Source organism: Schistocerca piceifrons, chromosome 2 (genome assembly GCF_021461385.2).
Source record: "Schistocerca piceifrons isolate TAMUIC-IGC-003096 chromosome 2, iqSchPice1.1, whole genome shotgun sequence".
Lineage (NCBI taxonomy): Eukaryota > Metazoa > Arthropoda > Insecta > Orthoptera > Acrididae > Schistocerca > Schistocerca piceifrons.
In genome coordinates this window covers 829,441,691-829,461,070 of record NC_060139.1, presented here as the reverse complement: position 1 = coordinate 829,461,070, position 19,380 = coordinate 829,441,691, and the positions used below count along the sequence as shown (strand labels likewise).

General features: G+C 38.5%; 1 protein-coding gene across 1 annotated transcript in view; it reads right to left on the bottom strand.

The window, feature by feature from the left end:
* LOC124776751 (PCI domain-containing protein 2) overlaps window positions 1-19,380 on the bottom strand; it is a 68,860-nt gene that overhangs the window by 1,677 nt on the left and 47,803 nt on the right. Inside the window, exons 4-7 of the mRNA XM_047251878.1 lie at window positions 16,729-16,995; window positions 14,880-15,097; window positions 12,646-12,746; window positions 752-951 (exon numbers count right to left, since the gene is read on the bottom strand). Of these exons, the coding sequence (XP_047107834.1) occupies window positions 752-951; window positions 12,646-12,746; window positions 14,880-15,097; window positions 16,729-16,995 (786 nt within the window). The remainder of the gene's footprint in view (window positions 1-751; window positions 952-12,645; window positions 12,747-14,879; window positions 15,098-16,728; window positions 16,996-19,380) is intronic.

The following is a 19,380-nucleotide window of genomic DNA, read 5'->3' as shown; positions in this document are numbered from 1 at the left end:
CCACTTCTCAAACTGGGAAATACGACAACAGTAAAGAAGGATGACTATTCTCATCACTGACAGCACTCTCAGAAATTTACGTATCACCGAATTTATAACTTGTAAAAGGGATTGAAAATTGAAGAAACTAGTGTGTAAACTGAACTTGGAGGAATAATATTCCACATGGTGTTAGTTACGCAACTTCAACTGTTTTAAGATTTGTGCAGAAAGAAAAATGAGTTGGGTACACATGTATTCTACAACTTCCTATAGCATATTTAATTGATTCAGTGTAATGTAGTAGAATTTATGGGTGAATTATAGAACTTTCTATTAGGCAACTCCTCTTCACAAAAACTCTTAAAATTAATGTATTGGACAGAATATAATTAATATAAGCATTGTGGTACTATAATATGTTTTGTGTGTTGTATATTTTGAGCTACTGATTGACAATTCCTATATCATTTTGAGATGATACTTGGATGAAGAAAGATAAAGAAGTAAATCAAGTCATTTCATTATATTGCACTTAAATGTACATCCTTGACTACTTTCCACATTCCCAACAATGCTCTCCACATGAGCAATGAAATATAACTCCTTTAATGTAAAAGGCTAAAACCAGGTTCAAGAGCATGAAGTAACAGCACAATTTATGTATCAGACATTTGAAGTTGTAAAAATGCTAAATGTGTACTTCATTGGTGAGCACAGAGTAAAAAATTTATAAATATTTAAATACGTGATATAAAATGCATGAACTTACACTCTTTTGAACAAATTCCTGTATGCAATTACTTTCAGTTTCTCAAGAATTAAATATATACCACATTTTATGAAGAAGAATTGGTGCTGCTGTATCACTTTATTGGCTTGCCTGATATTTCCACTTCTAATAGCCTCTACAAGCTCCCAAAACTGAAGAAGATCATATTTGGCAAGGACCTTTTTCTTTGGCATGTAACCCTGAAAATAATGGCCTGTTTATAAATTACATTTATGGAGAAACTGTTCATGATATTTTTAATTTTCAGGACTTCAGACTGTGAATAACATCAAAATTCAAATTTATCTTTTACCGATGTTTCAGGCCAGCGAAGGGCCAATTTAGTGGAATTAGGAGTAGTTTAAGACTATAGGTTCCTTTACTAAGGTAGAAGTTGCTAGATCAACTGTTATACCTTTTTAGGGTACAACACAATACTAAAACATTAAGATACAACAATAACATGTTAACACAATAAATTTCTCTGAGATACCACACCAAATGAACAAATTTGCACAGCTAAGTTCAACTTTCAGTTTCTCTGTTTCAAAAATACAAGTAATATGATGAGGACAGATTACTGCTCACCACAAAGAGGAAGCATTAAGTGGCAGAAAGGCCAATTGGAAAGAATTTTCATTAAACACCTCCTCTATGTGCTGAGTAGCAATCCATTTTGTTATTCCAATCCAGATTTTCCAGTCTTTGAAATACAAGTAATCTTTAAATAAAGGACATAAAAGAATACACAACATTCCTCCCCCCCCCCCCCTCCCCCACATACGATATGTTAGAATGCACAGCCAGCATTCTCAATTTTTCATATTTGTTCTGTTATAAACCTTGATTTCATGAGGAATGCCAAGTGCCAAGTTGTTACAACTGCTGTTTTAAGCATCAACCCTTGAGACATATTTTTACAGACTGACATTAAAACAATCACTTCATATCTTTAAACAATCTTGTTTTAGTGCTGTCTTTTGCTCCCAATGGTGGTTGCCTGCAAATGTGTAAGACGAGACAATATTTCTCATTAAGAACTTTATTAACACAAATATCAATCTGCAGAAACGATCTTGTCTAAAAGCATTTTAAAGGAGAAATGTGAAGAACTGAAAGGAAAAAAAAAAACTTAATAAACGTATCATGGTGAAACATATGATAGATAGCAATTGCAGAAAAAGAGGCAACTTTGATCAACAACCATGATGAATCAGAAACCAAGTTCTCACCAACATGCTTGTTACAAAAAGCTGGAAACAGTACATAGACATAACATTGTATTTCTCTTAATTGTCTTGTAAAGTAAATATGAATTATAGTTGGTGAGATGTAGCACGAGTTATGACATCAGCAAGCACAATAGCCACATGCTATTTTCGTGTGGTGGGTGAAGGAGCTGACTCAAGTCTGTAGTGACTGGCTCTGCGCTCTCATCAAGTGAATTGTGTGTACAAGTTCACCAATTACGAGTCTGATTTACAACAGCCAATTCATCTGAAAATTGTTCAATCACAGGTTGGTGATGCTACACTTGTATACACATATACCTTGAAACACAATGTAAGGGCAGGCCACAGAGTTGACAAGAGATGGATCAGTTAAAAATTTGAAATGTTCGAAGATGCAATAAGTGCCTATATTTATAGATAAGTTATTTTCTCAAAAGGCATGGTGAACACCCAGTATTGACAAGAATGTGTACACTTTAGAAACAAGAAATTTTTTTTGTATGCTGCTGAGTACCTTGGAAGATTAGCAATGATTTAAGATGTAGACAGAGAAAATGGCCAAAAAGCAGAAATTATTAATGGCTGCACTATTTCTGATCTATGTGAAGTACTGTAATCATGGGAGGTCTATCACATACATTAATAAGACTTACGTGCACTTGCATTACATTAATCGTCATTTTTGGAGCAGTAGTAAAAGCAATGGCTTTTTGCACTAATTTCAGAGTGGAAAAAAAAAAAAAAAAATGTTGTGCATGCTGTTGGTGAAAATGATTTGTGGCAAACATACAATTAATAATTAAGTCTGGGAAGAACTGTCACAATAATGCTTTTCATAATATTTAATATTTAAGTATGGGACAAAATACTGTGGCTAAGCTTACCACAATATTAAAGTTAATCCATCACCTAACAACTAGGAGACTTTTGTAGCTCTCACACATGTGGAGGAATTTCAATGAGCATTCTGCCCCCCTTCCGATTAAATGTACTTAGATAATATTGAAATCCAGCACAGATTCAAACTGTACAAGATACCATGAACCAAACAATCACAGTCAGGGTTGATTGTGTGCATATTTAATGAGCTGGTGGGATTTGATAGGAAAATTTCCCTCTCAAAAGTAATTTTCCCTGTGATTCCAAACCGACCATCGTGTTGCCAAGGAAACGCGACCACAGGATGAGAGTGTCTGCATAATTTATGGATGTCTGGAAATTAACTTAGTAAGTTCATTAAATAGGAAGACAGAAGCTGTTGCTTTGAAACTTGCTCTGCCACCACATTTTGGTAGAAAGAGACCTTTCATTTACAGTGGCATTGGTCAGGGGTGTTCGGCCAGGAACACTGCAAAATGACCAACCTAATAGCCAGGGAGTCACCCATGTCATTCTGCCTGAAACATCACAGGAGGGATCATTGTTGCCGGCCTGGTCAAGTTGGCTGCTATGAACTACGTTTTACCAGTGTAGTTACTCCACAGTGTCTCCACCTAGGGAATAAAACTGATGGAGAGATTTTCCAAGCCCACTCCGGAACAGTCTAGCTCTGGTCAGTTGGCCTCAGCACAATGAGAAGATTGAATGGCAGTCCACCACTATCTTAGTTGCAACACATGCCGGACTACATTGCATTAAAGTCAGGCGGGCACATTCTTAGAAGATGCTCACTATTTTTTTATCACAGTAACAACATGTTCTCACATGCAGTGTACTACCAGTATGTCAGTGTATCAATGGAAATCAACACACTTTTGTCTCCATTACTCTCATGTCTCAGTACTGCTTACTTATTTACATCCGACTGATTCTCTCTAGATAAATGTACTAATTTTATATGGGCTGGAATTAATTCCACCATTATTTTCATGTGGTTTTATGTATTAATTTCCCATGGATAACTTGCATGTGCCAACAGTAGTTCAAAACTGTAGACTCATTGCCAATCCTGCGCTGTGATGGCTGCCTCGACACTGTCCAATGCAGCACCTCTGTTACTCATCTATATTACTTCCCCGTGTCCCTACAAAAATAAAAACCACTATTGAAACACCTGCTGTATGTTGCAAACTCCGATGCTGAATGGTCATGGGGAGAACCAGTTTTTGCAGGTAAGCTCTAATTTACCAGTAAAATTACAGGAAAGAATAACAATGCTGAAGGTGTGCCTCCTATCATCAACAGCAATCAATCATTCTATTTCCAGATCATATTACATTCGCCTTATGTAATAATTGTATCGCACTTTTTCCATTTATGAATCTCTTCATGAGCAGCGATGAAGCAAAGCCTTAAATTTCTCCAGGCCTTCACAGACATAGAAAATTTAATAGTTCAATAGTTCAAGTGGTTCTACAACCTGTATTTTCTTTTTGGAATGTTGAAATAACTAACTTCCTTTCAGGAAATGTATTTTATTTCATGAAGTTATATAAAAAGCAGACCTGAGCTTCTTTTGAAAAAAATCAACAAAAACAGATTCAAAATAATTATAAAAGTGATATCCCACACGGGTTGCCCATAAATTAAGGTTTCCAATGCTTTTCCACATAGGAAACTCATTTTATTGCAAAACCAATGACAGATTCTGAAAGCTTGGACTTTTAGCTATTTTTCAACGCAGTCCCCATCATGATCTATGCATTTTTGGAGATGCTCCAGAAGCTTTTTCATACCTAAGTTGTACCATTCTCCCACCAACTTGTGCAGGAAGCAATGGACAGCTGCCGTCAGCTCTTCCTCACTTGAGAATTTCATTCTCCTCGATTGTTGCTTCAAGTTGAGGAACAAATAGTAGTCACTAGGAGCCACATCAGGGCTGTATGAAGGGTGGTCAATGATTTCCCACCCGAATTTGGCAATGAAATTTATCTTGGTGCTGGCAACATGAGGGCAGACGTTGTCATGGTGCAAACAAACTCCCTTTGTCAGCCAACCCCTCCTTTTGTTAGGTACAGCCCAGTGTAGTTTTGTTAGTGGCTCGCAGTACCTTGCTACGTTGATTGTTGTACCTCTTTCCAGGTATTCGACCAGTAAAACACCTTCCTTAGCTCAGAATACTAAAACCATCACCTTCCCACTGACGGTGTTTGCTTGAACTTCTTGAGATTAGGAGAACCGTAATGCCGCCATTGTTTTGATTGTTCCTTACTATTTGGCATGAAGTAGTGGACCCAAGTCTTGTCCCCAGTTACAACTGAATCCACAGATTCCTCACCCTCTTCACAGTAATGGTGCAGAAACTAGCAGGCACTTTCAATGTGCTTCTTTTTGTGTTCATCAGTGAGCATCTGCAGCACCCACCTGGCACACACCTTGTGAAACTTCCAAATGTCTGTCAAAATCTTGTCTGCGGTAGTCTTAGAGATGTCCCCTGTCTTTTCGGCAATCTCTCGCACAGTCACATGCCGATCCACAACCAAAACTTCTTCGACTTTCGTCACTGTCTCGTCCAAAACTGATGGATGCCAGTGGCCGGCCTCGTCGTGCATGTTTGTATGGCTGTGTGCAAACTCCCTATAACACTTACACACTTTTTTTACATCCATACACTTTTCTCTGAACACATTGGTAAACTGGCAATGGATCCCTTCAACCACAGAAATCTAATCACAGAACAAATTCACACTTGGCGGGAATGTCGCTTGTCCCTTCCATCGTTAACTAATGCTACGCCAAGAATTAGCATTGCAGAGACGTGGGAACTGGCAAGAATAGTGGTGTGGGAAGCAAGGAACACGGAGCTATTGTCAGATCTAAGCTAGCTTCGCTTGATCCCGACGGGAGCTCATTGGAGACTTTACTCTACGGACAACCCTTGTAGCAATAGATGAGCAACAAGTTCTCATATTATCTGCTTACTCAATCTTAATTAAATGCAGTTGGTCTAATTTGCACTACAGTCAAACAATATTTATGAAAGAAGAATGTTACATCCACATTTGATGTGCACTTGAAAAGTAAACGAACAGTTTTGTATCATAAAGTCAATTAGGCTTCTCGTTACAGTCATGTTCATAAATTTGAAGAGGAATAAATATTGACACAATGACAGTAAAATTCATCGTCAACTTACAAACCACCAATACCATTGGCAAGGATATTAAAAATATAAATAGCAATCATGTCTCGTAGGGCAGAAGCAGCAGCTATAACAGCAGCATAACACACAGGCACACATGAATGGCCTTAATTTCATTTTACAGGTGAGTGCCATTTGATGTCCTACTATTTTCAAGCTGGATAGTATCCCAATTGTGGTTGCCCCAATCACGGCTGCATTCTTTCCCTAAAGTGCAGCTCACAGCTCATGCCACACCTTGGCAACTGTATCTTTTGACCCTTAATAAACCTCTTGTATACAAGTACAAATATTCTGGTTTCTCCTGAGCCACAAGGATACAATTGCATTGTAAATATTTGACCAGTAGTATGAGCAGACAACTGAATACGTACTGTAGCTACATTTTAATAATCAAGCACTCGTCGGACAGGCCAACAGTTCTGGGGTGAAATGTGACTTTAAAACTTTTGCAACTAGTTATGACTGAGTGCCAATGACTTAAATGCAGAAGCCTTGTCTTTGATAGGCACTGTGGGACCTTTTTCATTAATAATGCTATGTAAAAATAAAATAAATAATAAATACAAAAGAACTTTGACCATTAAAGTTACATATTTTGTCAGAATTACTCTCTCAAACAAGGCCAGAGATGGAAAGTTGCTACTCACCCTATAGCTGAGATGCTGAGTCGCAATTGGCACAATAAAAAGATACACACAATTAAAGCTTTCGGCCATTAAGGCCTTTGTCAGCAGTACACACACACAGACACACACACACACACACACACACACACACACACACACACAAATGCAACTTGCACACGCATCTGCAGTCTCAGAGAGCTGAGACCACACTGCGAACAGCAGCACTAGTGCATGATGAGAGTGGCGACTGGGTGGGGTTAAGGAGGAGGCTGTGGCGGGGAGGGGGAGAGATAGTATGGTGGGAGTGGCGGACAGTCAAGTGTTGCAGTTTAGATGGAAGGCAGGAGAGAAGGTGCGGAGGGGGGGTGGGTGTATCTAGTGGAAAGGAGAGAAAATAAAAGACTGGGTGTGGCGGTGAAATGACGGCTGTGTAGTGATGGAATGGTAACAGGGATGGGGATGGATGGGTGAGGACAGTGACTAACGAAGGTTGAGGTCAGCAGGGTTACGGGAACATAGGATGTGTTGCAGGGAAAGTTCCCACCTGCGCAGGGAAAGTTCCCACCTGCGCAATTCAGAAAAGCTGGTGTTGGTGGGAAGGATCCATATGGCACAGGCTGTGAATCAGTCATTAAGATGAGGGATATCATGTTTGGCAGCGTATTCAGCAATATGGTGGTCCACTTGTTTCTTGGCCACAGTTTGTTGGTGGCCGTTCGTGCGGACAGACAGCTTGTTGGTTGTCATGCCTGTATGGTGAGTAGCAACTTTCCTTCTCTGGTATTGTTACATTCCATCCTGGATTTTCCATTGTTTGATCTCTCAAACAAGGGTCTTTCATAGATTTCTTTCCTCAACTATAATTTTTAGAACACATTAGTGGTGTTGTAACTGATCAGTTTCATAATATTTCATGCTTGACTTCTGGTTAGAAATAAATTCATTATGACATTTGCATCACAAAACAATGTCTTTTGTAGAACCCTCATCACACTTTGGTAGCTTGAATGCATTGCACAAGCTACTCTACACATACTACTTGATGGAACATTAGCTACGTGTTCCAAAACTTCTCCCTCACACATGGCTGTACTTATATTATAACTTTACATGTGCTTGGTGTACTTTATAATGCCTGTCTTTGCACATATATGTATATTCATAGACCTGGATTGGATCAGTTTGGAAAAGTCTGCTCATATCAATTCTGTGCTGCTCTCACATTCCCTGTCACAGAATTATAGATGTGCATACTGGTATAACTGTATCTATCCACTTTTCAAATCAACAGTGTAACACTATTCTATCACACATAATACTGGAACTCATGCACAGGTGTTTATATTATTGTCTCCTCAGTAGTGTGACATCTCCTCCTCAATATCCAAATTGTGGTTAAGATAAATATGTAACAGAACTTCTCCTTTATGCTGTGTAGACTTTCACTTATACCTATTTGAAATACCATTTAGTCAGCTCTATGGTGACTACTATAAGCAACGATAAATGTTTTTCTTCCATTTTTCTTGGTGAATGAAATCACTGGGTTTGTAATTCTGCGTCACCCCGCAAACAAAACATCATGCCTCTGGGTAGCTGCCTAGTTGCGTATAAATGATTTATAAAGTATCTCCAGGTACGAATTAGGGGTAGTCCCAGTTAAAGCAATCAAATAAAGGCAATTTTAATGCACTTATTACGAGGTCAATTTTAGAATGCCAATGCAGAGCTTCCTTTGGGTTCTTAGTTTGTTGAAATCATGTATACATCAGGCCTTACATTATCTTCCAATGTTTCACATACAATTCCACTAGAGTTCTCTCTCACCTTCCCTTCTTGAAAAAGTCATCTTCCACTCCCACTAAAATTTTAATCCTCACTCTAGATTTCTTCTTATAACTGTTATTGTGACCAACTATCCACCATACTAGAATCGGAATAAGAAGCAGAAGTTTACTGTCTCATAAGGTAAAATTTAAATCAGTGATTTACTACACAGGAGACTCGTGAACATTATATTATACTAAATTCTAATTTTGGAATAGTCTAACTATAACACATCATTTAATGTCACACACTACTTGAAAAATGAATCACTGTCAACATAATTCTTTGTAGGTTTCTCAGTTCCTTCTGCTGTATCAAGCAACAAATAACAATATTATCATTCAAGAATCCTTCTATAGAGGCAGTACTTTTGGACTAGCATTCTGTACAGTTTCTTCCTCAGTAATCTACTCTGTATCTTATTTACTTTTTATTTTACTTTAATCTTTTTTTTCTACTGCAGAGTTTGGGCAAACAACTGCATGGGGTGGATAGGAAGCATCAACAACACATGAATAAAATACTTTCTGTTCTTCTCGTTTCCCCTGCCTTATATATTCTACACAGCATCAGGCAGCATATAAACTGCACAATATCTCTGGTATAGCTAATACTAAGTATCAGAGTCAGCATAAGGTTGGTTTGAACTTCACATCCACATGATTACTATGCAATTCGCACGTAAGTGCCTGGCAGAGGGTTCATAGAACAACCTTCTGACTACTTGTCTACCATTCCACTCTCAAACAATGCACAGCAAAAACAAACACTTCAATCTTTCCTTGCAAACTCCGATTGCTCTTATTTTATTATGATGATCAATTCTCCTTATTACATCAAGAAACCATTTTTAAATTTGGAAGAGGAAGTTGCTTACTAGACATAGTCCTATCGGAGGTGGTACACTATTGCCTTGAATTGACTTGAGACCAATCCATACTAGACATCAACAGAATGGAATTGACCATCAGGCAATGTACCATTAAATGGTGGTGTATTCACACTTGATGGACCATCAATCCAACATCACTTCACTTACACCAGTAGTGAATTGTGAAAGTGAGGTTATGAAATACCATCTATGATATAAAAGGTAAGCAAATACCAGGATTAAGAAACTAGCAATGAGAAAGTTTATTAATAGCCAAACCAAACTTGATACTGGATGATCTTGACAAAGTTCATATGGTAAACTGCTGGGAAATAGAACAGCTGGAAAAGTCCTGTCTGAACACTTCAAAGTATCAACATTTATTTGCTAGTGAAAATATATACATATTACACATCAACAAATATTTAAAGGCAATACACAGGGCGTGTTTACCTGCCCAGACAGAAATGTGCATTAAAGTGCTGCTTCCAGGACAGGGAGATGCGCTCATCCCAGATTGATTAATGATTAAGGTCAGTGTGTCAGCCAGGCTGGATGTGGTTTTTAGGTAGTTACTGACAACCAACTAGGTGAATAATGAGCTGGTACCCAAGTCCTGCCTCAGTTACATGACTTACAAACATTTAGAAAACTTTCGCTCTCATTCACATAGGACAACACTGAACGGCAGCTAGTTGGGGAGCAACCATTCCAACAGGAAGGGTCTCCAGCCATCCCTTGAAACTAACCACAACAAATCCATTCCCATCCCTTGAAACTAACCACAACAAATCCATTCCTAACTACACCAATCCTGCACAGGTGGAAATAAATGTACAAGAAGAAGAAGAAGAAGAAGAAAATACTGGGTCTGGTCTGTTTATCTTCTTTGTGCGTCCCTCCCCCCCCCCCCCCCCCCCCCCCCCCAATTTTACATACCAAACAATATAAAAAACAACACTATTTTTCTCATTCGATACAGCTGACTTTTTCACTGTTAAAAGCTTTACTTACTGAATGATGCTTCATCAATTTATGTTCTTTTTTATATACAGTTTAGGCTTTTTGTATGTCCAGGTATAAAAACCTATATCATTTTTCACTTTCAGACACAGGCATATGGTCGCTGCCCTCTCTTATAGAAAAACAGTCAGCGAAAAAAGAATATCAATTCATCTTGGAACATTTGCATTGTGTAACAGATACAAAGCAAAATAATCAAATAATGTCCAAGAAGATGCAAAAACATGAAGTCCACTATTATATGTGAGCATCGTGAAAACTCTGATATTAGCAGACCACAACATTGTCCACCCCACCAACATACACTCCTGGAAATGGAAAAAAGAACACATTGACACCGGTGTGTCAGACCCACCATACTTGCTCCGGACACTGCGAGAGGGCTGTACAAGCAATGATCACACGCACGGCACAGCGGACACACCAGGAACCGCGGTGTTGGCCGTCGAATGGCGCTAGCTGCGCAGCATTTGTGCACCGCCGCCGTCAGTGTCAGCCAGTTTGCCGTGGCATACGGAGCTCCATCGCAGTCTTTAACACTGGTAGCATGCCGCGACAGCGTGGACGTGAACCGTATGTGCAGTTGACGGACTTTGAGCGAGGGCGTATAGTGGGCATGCGGGAGGCCGGGTGGACGTACCGCCGAATTGCTCAACACGTGGGGCGTGAGGTCTCCACAGTACATCGATGTTGTCGCCAGTGGTCGGCGGAAGGTGCACGTGCCCGTCGACCTGGGACCGGACCGCAGCGACGCACGGATGCACGCCAAGACCATAGGATCCTACGCAGTGCCGTAGGGGACCGCACCGCCACTTCCCAGCAAATTAGGGACACTGTTGCTCCTGGGGTATCGGCGAGGACCATTCGCAACCGTCTCCATGAAGCTGGGCTACGGTCCCGCACACCGTTAGGCCGTCTTCCGCTCGCGCCCCAACATCGTGCAGCCCGCCTCCAGTGGTGTCGCGACAGGCGTGAATGGAGGGACGAATGGAGACGTGTCGTCTTCAGCGATGAGAGTCGCTTCTGGCTTGGTGCCAATGATGGTCGTATGCGTGTTTGGCGCCGTGCAGGTGAGCGCCACAATCAGGACTGCATACGACCGAGGCACACAGCGCCAACACCTGGCATCATGGTGTGGGGAGCGATCTCCTACACTGGCCGTACACCACTGGTGATCGTCGAGGGGACACTGAATAGTGCACGGTACATCCAAACCGTCATCGAACCCATCGTTCTACCATTCCTAGACCGGCAAGGGAACTTGCTGTTCCAACAGGACAATGCACGTCCGCATGTATCCCGTGCCACCCAACGTGCTCTAGAAGGTGTAAGTCAACTACCCTGGCCAGCAAGATCTCCGGATCTGTCCCCCATTGAGCATGTTTGGGACTGGATGAAGCGTCGTCTCACGCGGTCTGCACGTCCAGCACGAACGCTGGTCCAACTGAGGCGCCAGGTGGAAATGGCATGGCAAGCCGTTCCACATGACTACATCCAGCATCTCTACGATCGTCTCCATGGGAGAATAGCAACCTGCATTGCTGCGAAAGGTGGATATACACTGTACTAGTGCCGACATTGTGCATGCTCTGTTGCCTGTGTCTATGTGCCTGTGGTTCTGTCAGTGTGATCATGTGATGTATCTGACCCCAGGAATGTGTCAATAAAGTTTCCCCTTCCTGGGACAATGAATTCACGGTGTTCTTATTTCAATTTCCAGGAGTGTATAAGTAAAAACTTTCTTAGTGATAAATGTTGAAACTGATGTCCTCTTATGTTTGTCCCATTCTTCTGACAGCCTGTGTGAATGTCGTCATTTGTAATGTGTTGTCGAATGTTAGACATTCCATTCCACTGTATTCCATTCCATCAAGTGTAAATCAACCTTTACAGAGTCTGTAATATGGAGACCTACAGTTTAATGTGAACTCTGAACCTCACATTAACACACACTGATGGAGCTGAAAGAAGTGGTAAGTGAAAGATAAAAATCCTACAACCAAGCGGGGACCAAATGCGAGACCTTTGGGTATGTAGCCCGGCACTTCACAACTGAGCCAGTGTACTGATATGAAATAGCGAATGATTCATTACAATAACAAGTGTACTGATATGAAATAGAGAATGATTCACTACAATAACAAAGTCAGTGTCAAACTAATTTACGACTGTGCTTGTTATACTAACCATGTGTCATGCAGATACAATACCTTTTATTACTATGTACTTACAAGTAACATCTTCACAGGAACCAGATATATTAGAATCAAGCGCTTATTTCTCACACATTTCTTGTGGCATTTTTCAAATGCAAAGGACAAATAGGTATCAGCTGGAAAAAAAAAGAAAAAACTTTAGAAAACAAGAATTCAATTTTACAAACTTTTAATTTAGGAATGCAATGTTCAAAATGCAAAACTGAGAGTCCACATTTACACTAACATGAGTAAAAGCAAAGAAACAAAGACTCTCAAAGCTGTAACAAGATGCTCTTTGCAAATTTGAATTTAAGAAAGCACCAGAACAGCACTGTTCTCAGAATGTCAGTGAACTGAATACTTCTGTGCATGACATATTTTCACGATACTGGAAAATCCTTGCTGAATTAAAAACAATATGGATGTGGAAAGATCATCCTTCACCACACAATGGAGGAAATTGACAGTGGCAGTCACATATACAAGAACTCACATGCAAATCTTAGTCTGTGAACTTGTGTTCTTCAAAACCCATATAAATGCACAACTAAATTATTCCAGCATTTTGTGTCTAGGCAGGGGAGAATGAAGAAGCATGCAAGTCCATAAGCTGACTACCAGGTTCATGTTTTTGTTTAGATCGTTGGCTACCCCTTAGCTCATTTCACAATTTAATATTTCGACCATTTTTCCTTCAACAAAACAAAAAACAATTACTTTTTCATAGAATGATAGTAAAAAGAACAGCATGTATGGCAAAGAGATATTTCATCCTACTGAACTTAAAACAAACCCAAACCATTTGAAACTTACATGACTGACAATGACACACAATTGTGGTCAGCAATCTTTTCAGGCGTATTTACTGAAATAATCTTAGGATTCCTGGAGATACAGCCAAAATTTGACTAGAATGAAATTTTTAATCTCAGTTGAGTGTGTTGAACATTTGTACCACATATGAACAGTCTTGTAACAGAACTTTGATCTACACATTTGTCTTTTGTGGGCAGTATTCTTATTGGGTGATCCAGTTACTCTTTACAAACAAAATGACAATTAGAACTAGCTGTATGTCCTTCCCCTCTGAGATGATCTTTTGTCATTACTGCACAATTATCCTCTGTGGAGGAAAGAAAGAGTTCTGTAACTAGCTTCAATAAACTATATGACTCTCAGCTCAGGCACAAGAGTAGGGGTAACAGGTAAAAATTGGATATGAGTATATGAAGAGTTTGCAAAGGAACAAGTTACATTTTTTTCCTTCAGTAGTTCAAATAGCTCTGAGCACTATTGGACTTAACGTCTGAGGTCATCAGTCCCCTAGAACTTAGAACTACTTAAACTTAACTAACCTAAGGGCATCACACTCATCCATGCCCGAGGCAGGATTCGAACCTGCGACCATAGCAGTCGCGCGGTTCCAGACTGAAGCGCCTAGACCGCTCGGCCACAGCGGCTGGCTTTCCTTCAGTAGCTCTGTGTCTCTCTGTGAGGAGAACTTTATTAGTTCAATTGGAAGAGCACTATCCACAAGAGGTAGGTATTTTTATCCAGTTCCTACTCTGTATTGTTTGAACTCTGTATAACTTTTTTGAGCTGACCTACTAGTGCAAAATTTCCATTTGTCTTTGACTACATACACACAGATATCTTTTTCAGACATGTAACACAAAGTTTGCTGTATAATAAGGTGTACAAAAATATGCCACTTAAGATTTAATTTCAGGCATCGGAGTTTTAAGTAACACTTAATAGTCCAGCAATAATGACAGGTCAGCTCTTTTTAAAAAAGTATTTTCTGATCAGACATTTGTTCTGTGACCAAGGAAGTATGTACTCCCTGTTTTTAGTAAGACATTTCTCACAGAAAACTGTGTTCCTTCATGTTTGATCATATTTTCTACTGGATATTGAACTTCATGAAGTGCTTTCAATTCTTTAGATTTTCAGTAGTTATTTTTCACTTGTACCTGAGTCTATTTTCTTCATTTCAACTAAATATGCTGAGAGATTCATCTACATGTGTTATCCAGATAATCAAACTGAGGAGCTGTGGTTTTTCTTCCTTGCATAAATATAGTATCCCTCCAGATCCATGTACATGTTGACACACAATACCAACAGCACTTTCGTACGAAGTACCTTCAGTGAGGCCGTATGTGTGTTCACAAACATAATATTTAGTCTAAGATTACTAATTTCTATCAAACATTTTTTCAAGTTATAACAGTTTTGAAAAAGAGACGAAAGCAAAACAAATTTACCTGATTTGAAATCACTGTCAAACATTGCCTTCCTTCCAACATAATACTTATATGTTATCTGCTGACTAAGAGAAAAATTGTCTTTCAAAGGGGATGATTCAATTGCTCTGATAAGAGGCTTGCACAAATGGAGTTTGTTTATTCGGAAATACACTTTAAACAATTGGTTTACTAGTGGAAGCATTCCCCATCTCTTGGTAGATATTTCTGTCGATCGGCTGAAAAATAATAGTGCTTCAAGAGTCACCATCATGCATAGTTCCACAGTACTCATTCACAAAATTATGTTCATCATATTTTTCTAATAAAGTCTCAGTTTTACTGAAACAGCAGTTAATACACACACATATTATCTTTTCATATTATAGCCACAACAACAAGCAATGTCATTACAGTTTAAAATTCAATGCTGGACTGAGACTTATAATATCATAAAATATGCTACAACAAAGTGATAACTTATTGAAAGTATACAAAATATAATAATGAAACTTTGATCTGTGAAATTTAAGAATTAAAATAACACTGGAAATACTATAACAACAATAATAGTATAATTAATAACGAAAATTCATGACAAATTAAAACTGTCTGTCTGAATAGGGATCAAATACTGAAGGTGACACGAGAGGTCTGGGACACAGTCTTAATCTGTCAGCAAGTTATTCAATCATATATGTATTCCTGGATAAATTTAAATTTTAGTTAACATTAAGATCAGTAAAGCTGTACAGAAAGGTTGTTATTTCTGCTGATAATAACATAAAAGTTAATGACAATGATGCAATAAATGTGATGGATCTCATGTCTACAGATGATTTGAGACTGAATGGTGAAAACTTCATGAGAATGACTGCCCATTTAGCTCTATTTTGTTTCACTACCTTAGCTGAACAGAATCTGTAACGTAATGATAATCATAAATTTTGTGTAATATTATGTAGATTAATTTAATAGAAAAAATAAAAAAATACCCTTGTCCATTAGCAAAATAAGTTCAGTAAATTTATTCAATGAATACTTTCCATACATACCAGCATAACAGTTCATACACAGTCACTCCTGCGTAACAAAAGAGATTAAAATGTCTAAATTGATCTAAAGTTCCGAACACTTTTAACAAGGTGTACAAGATCATTTAACAGCGTAGTAGAACAAAAATGTCTGGACAAATTGCAAATAGAAAGTTTCATTTCAGATACCAGAAACAAATCAAAAGCTGTGGTCCATTTAGAAAGTCGAAGTAGGAACTATCAAAAATTATTAAAAAAAATCTAACTGAAGATAAGGAAATCTGTACAGCATTCAATAAACACTTCACTGATTCCCAAGAAATGGATACTACTTTCCTCCTTACATTTATCCTGACTGCACTCATACTAACTCTAATGAAGTCAGATTTGATCCCGTGTTGTGTTGTAATGTGACTAATATTCAAAAGTCCTTAAAACTCTAAACCCAGTAAGATGGGATGAAATAGCAACATAAATAATAAAGGCAGTATGTCTTAGTACAGCATACCACCCCATTTCGTTATCAATTAATCATTTCAAGACGTTAACATTTCTGATAGATAGAAATATGACCAGCTGATGAAAGAGGCAGACACAGTGAGATAGGTAACTATCCGTCAATTTGTCTACTGCCAATATTTTCCAAAATATTTGAAAAGCCAGCACATAACTAAACAGAAAGAAATAATAAAACATAAAATTATTTCTGAAGACCAGAATGGAGTAATGCAAGGCCTGTATTTAACTAGTTAAATGAAAGCAAGTATCTTGACAACAGGATGTATATAACAGATACATTCTATGACATGACAAAAGCTTTCCTCTCTCCAACTTACTTGTCAGCTGCACATATCCTAAAGCAACCCATTAAACATTCAGCAGTTTTCTCAAAAATTTCCATGGGGCTCTCCACAGAGCGATGTGTAACTTGTTTATCTGCTTGTACGGCAATCATTCGCAAGTCTAAACAAGCAGCACACATTACTGGTAGGGCCCAATTCTGGTCCCTCTGAGACTGAAGCAATTTTGTCACAGCTTGTACCATCCCAGTCTGATAGTTATATGCAGGCATAAATTCTTGGTTATTGACAGCAGTAACACATCTGAAAAAAGTAAAAAGTAGAATGTCATCTAGGGAACTAATTTATGTAAACATAAAAAAATTGAGAATACATTTTCAAAAACAACAAACACAAAAAAATCTTTCCCACCAATAATTTCAGTATGGTCAACAATGAATGATTATAATGGTATTTAGGTTTAATTAGAACATACTGCTAAATTCTGTAAAATAAAAACCTCCCATATGTTTTGACACTGTTTCATGCAGTTAACTGTATTTGATTTAATTATAATAATAGCAAAAGAACACAGGAAAAGTATTACTGTCCTTAATATTCACAAAAGGTGATGACTCCATTAGAGGATGAGCACAAGCTCAGACTGAACAAGAAAATCAGCTGCATCCTTTTAAAGGAACTGTCTCGACATTTTCCATAAGCAATTTATGTGATCTATGGAAAATCTAAATTTGAATGTTCTACTCCTTTAAAGCACATGCCTTGTGCATTAACACTGCAGCACCATGAAGACACATATGTTTGACAAAAACGATAACAGTTGAAAGATATGGGAGGAAAATCAGTAATACCTGAAATTAGTTGAAGACAAACTAGACCCACTCTCAGTGTTTGGAGGACAATCTATCAAGTAATCCAGCAGGAAAGTAAAATTTAGAATGATCAAATTTTTAGTAAAAACTAGGATTCTGAGATGCACAAAAGAGTAGGCAGTTACATTCAAAAATTTGTCAGTTCCAAACATGCATTAAGATGTATTGATTATGTCATCCATTTCAGAAACACACAACTGTCAAAACTGTTTTTTTATAAAGGCAATTAAAATTTATTAATGGGTCAAAAACTTTATCAGAATGGAAAAAATACTAAATGTAGATGTTAAAAGTGTACTATCATTATCTCAAACTTCTGTTAAGTCACAAATATCAAATGATAATACAACAAAAGTTAACAGTCTAAATATGTATCAATAAAAAATCCTGCCACCACAATGGCCTAGTGTGTTAAATAATGTCAACTATGATGGCAGCTGACTATTCTTTGGAAACACTAGTCGCTGATGCTAGCAATATAGAAGGCAGTAGTGTATATAAACATGAACCTAAAAGGCAAAAACTTTTACTTTGATGACTTTTGCAGTAGTGCGACATGTTTTTCCACCTCTTCCTCACAATCAGATGACAGCTGTTCATATAAAACCACTGTTTAGGTATTTAGCATGTAGGTAATTTCCACTGTGCCAACACACAGCACAACTGTTTTAGTTTGTGCAGAGACCACACAAGAGTAATGAGCACAGGACATCAGCAAGGTGCAATGTTGTCAAGTAGTCTCTACCTGCTCTGGAGGTGGCATTTATACTCTGGTGTCATAGCTTGGTGGTGTTTTGGAAGGCACAGGGGAAGCACCTCTACTAACACTGTACACACCCAGAAACAACCAATAGAAGTTGTGGAGAAATGTCTTAAGCTTATGTGCTGTTTTGAGATTCACTTCAGATATGTTGTTCTGAATAAAAAGATATTTGTCATCAAGCATAGTAAACGTTGGACAGGATAACAACCAATTACAGAAAAGTTCTCTAAAAAGTCAGTTACATCATTTCCTAGTGGGTTGGTGTAGACGTGAGCTCTCTTCTAGTCCTCAACCCTCTCCAGCTGGAAACGAAGCCCCACAACAGCATTAGTCGCACTGCATAGCAGCTCCACTGCATCAAGAAGACACAAGAAGGCGACCGTAAATCTTCAGTAAGGCAAAAGTGTTCACAAAGGACACTGAAGTGACAGATCAATCAAGAAGTGAGAACTTAGATACAATCTGTAACCAGAGACATTTTTACTTCACTTCATTTTGCGCCTAATATGAAAGACACAGATAATAAGTGCTGAAATAAGTGAGCTTTTGACATACAAAATGGAATTTTTAAGAAATAATGGAGAAATATACGGCATCGCATAGAACAAATAAAGTAAAAATGAAGGAGATATAGGTAAACACACACTGTAGTGTCCTCCAGTACAACTGTTATACTTAAGAAGAAGTTACTTGATGTCTTGAAAATAAACCAAACAAGCCTGAAGGTATAAATGAGATTACTTAACCATAGAAACCAGGTAAAAAACAACCAATATTTATGTGCTGAAATAACTATCTACATGGGAGTAGAGAAACTGTACATCTACAAAATGTAAGATTTTAGCGTCCTGCTTTCATGCCTACGTGTGCATCAGTGATCTATAAGATCATCTTTGCAGCAGCTGAGCAACACGATAGCAGTTCAGCCTCACATCTTAGGGCAGTGGTCAATCAGCTGAATGTGTGACCACTGCAAAGCAGCTACCTGAGACATCGTGTCACCTGCACACGGTATAGCGGCAGTGTACTGCATGCCCGATTCGGTGATCTTTT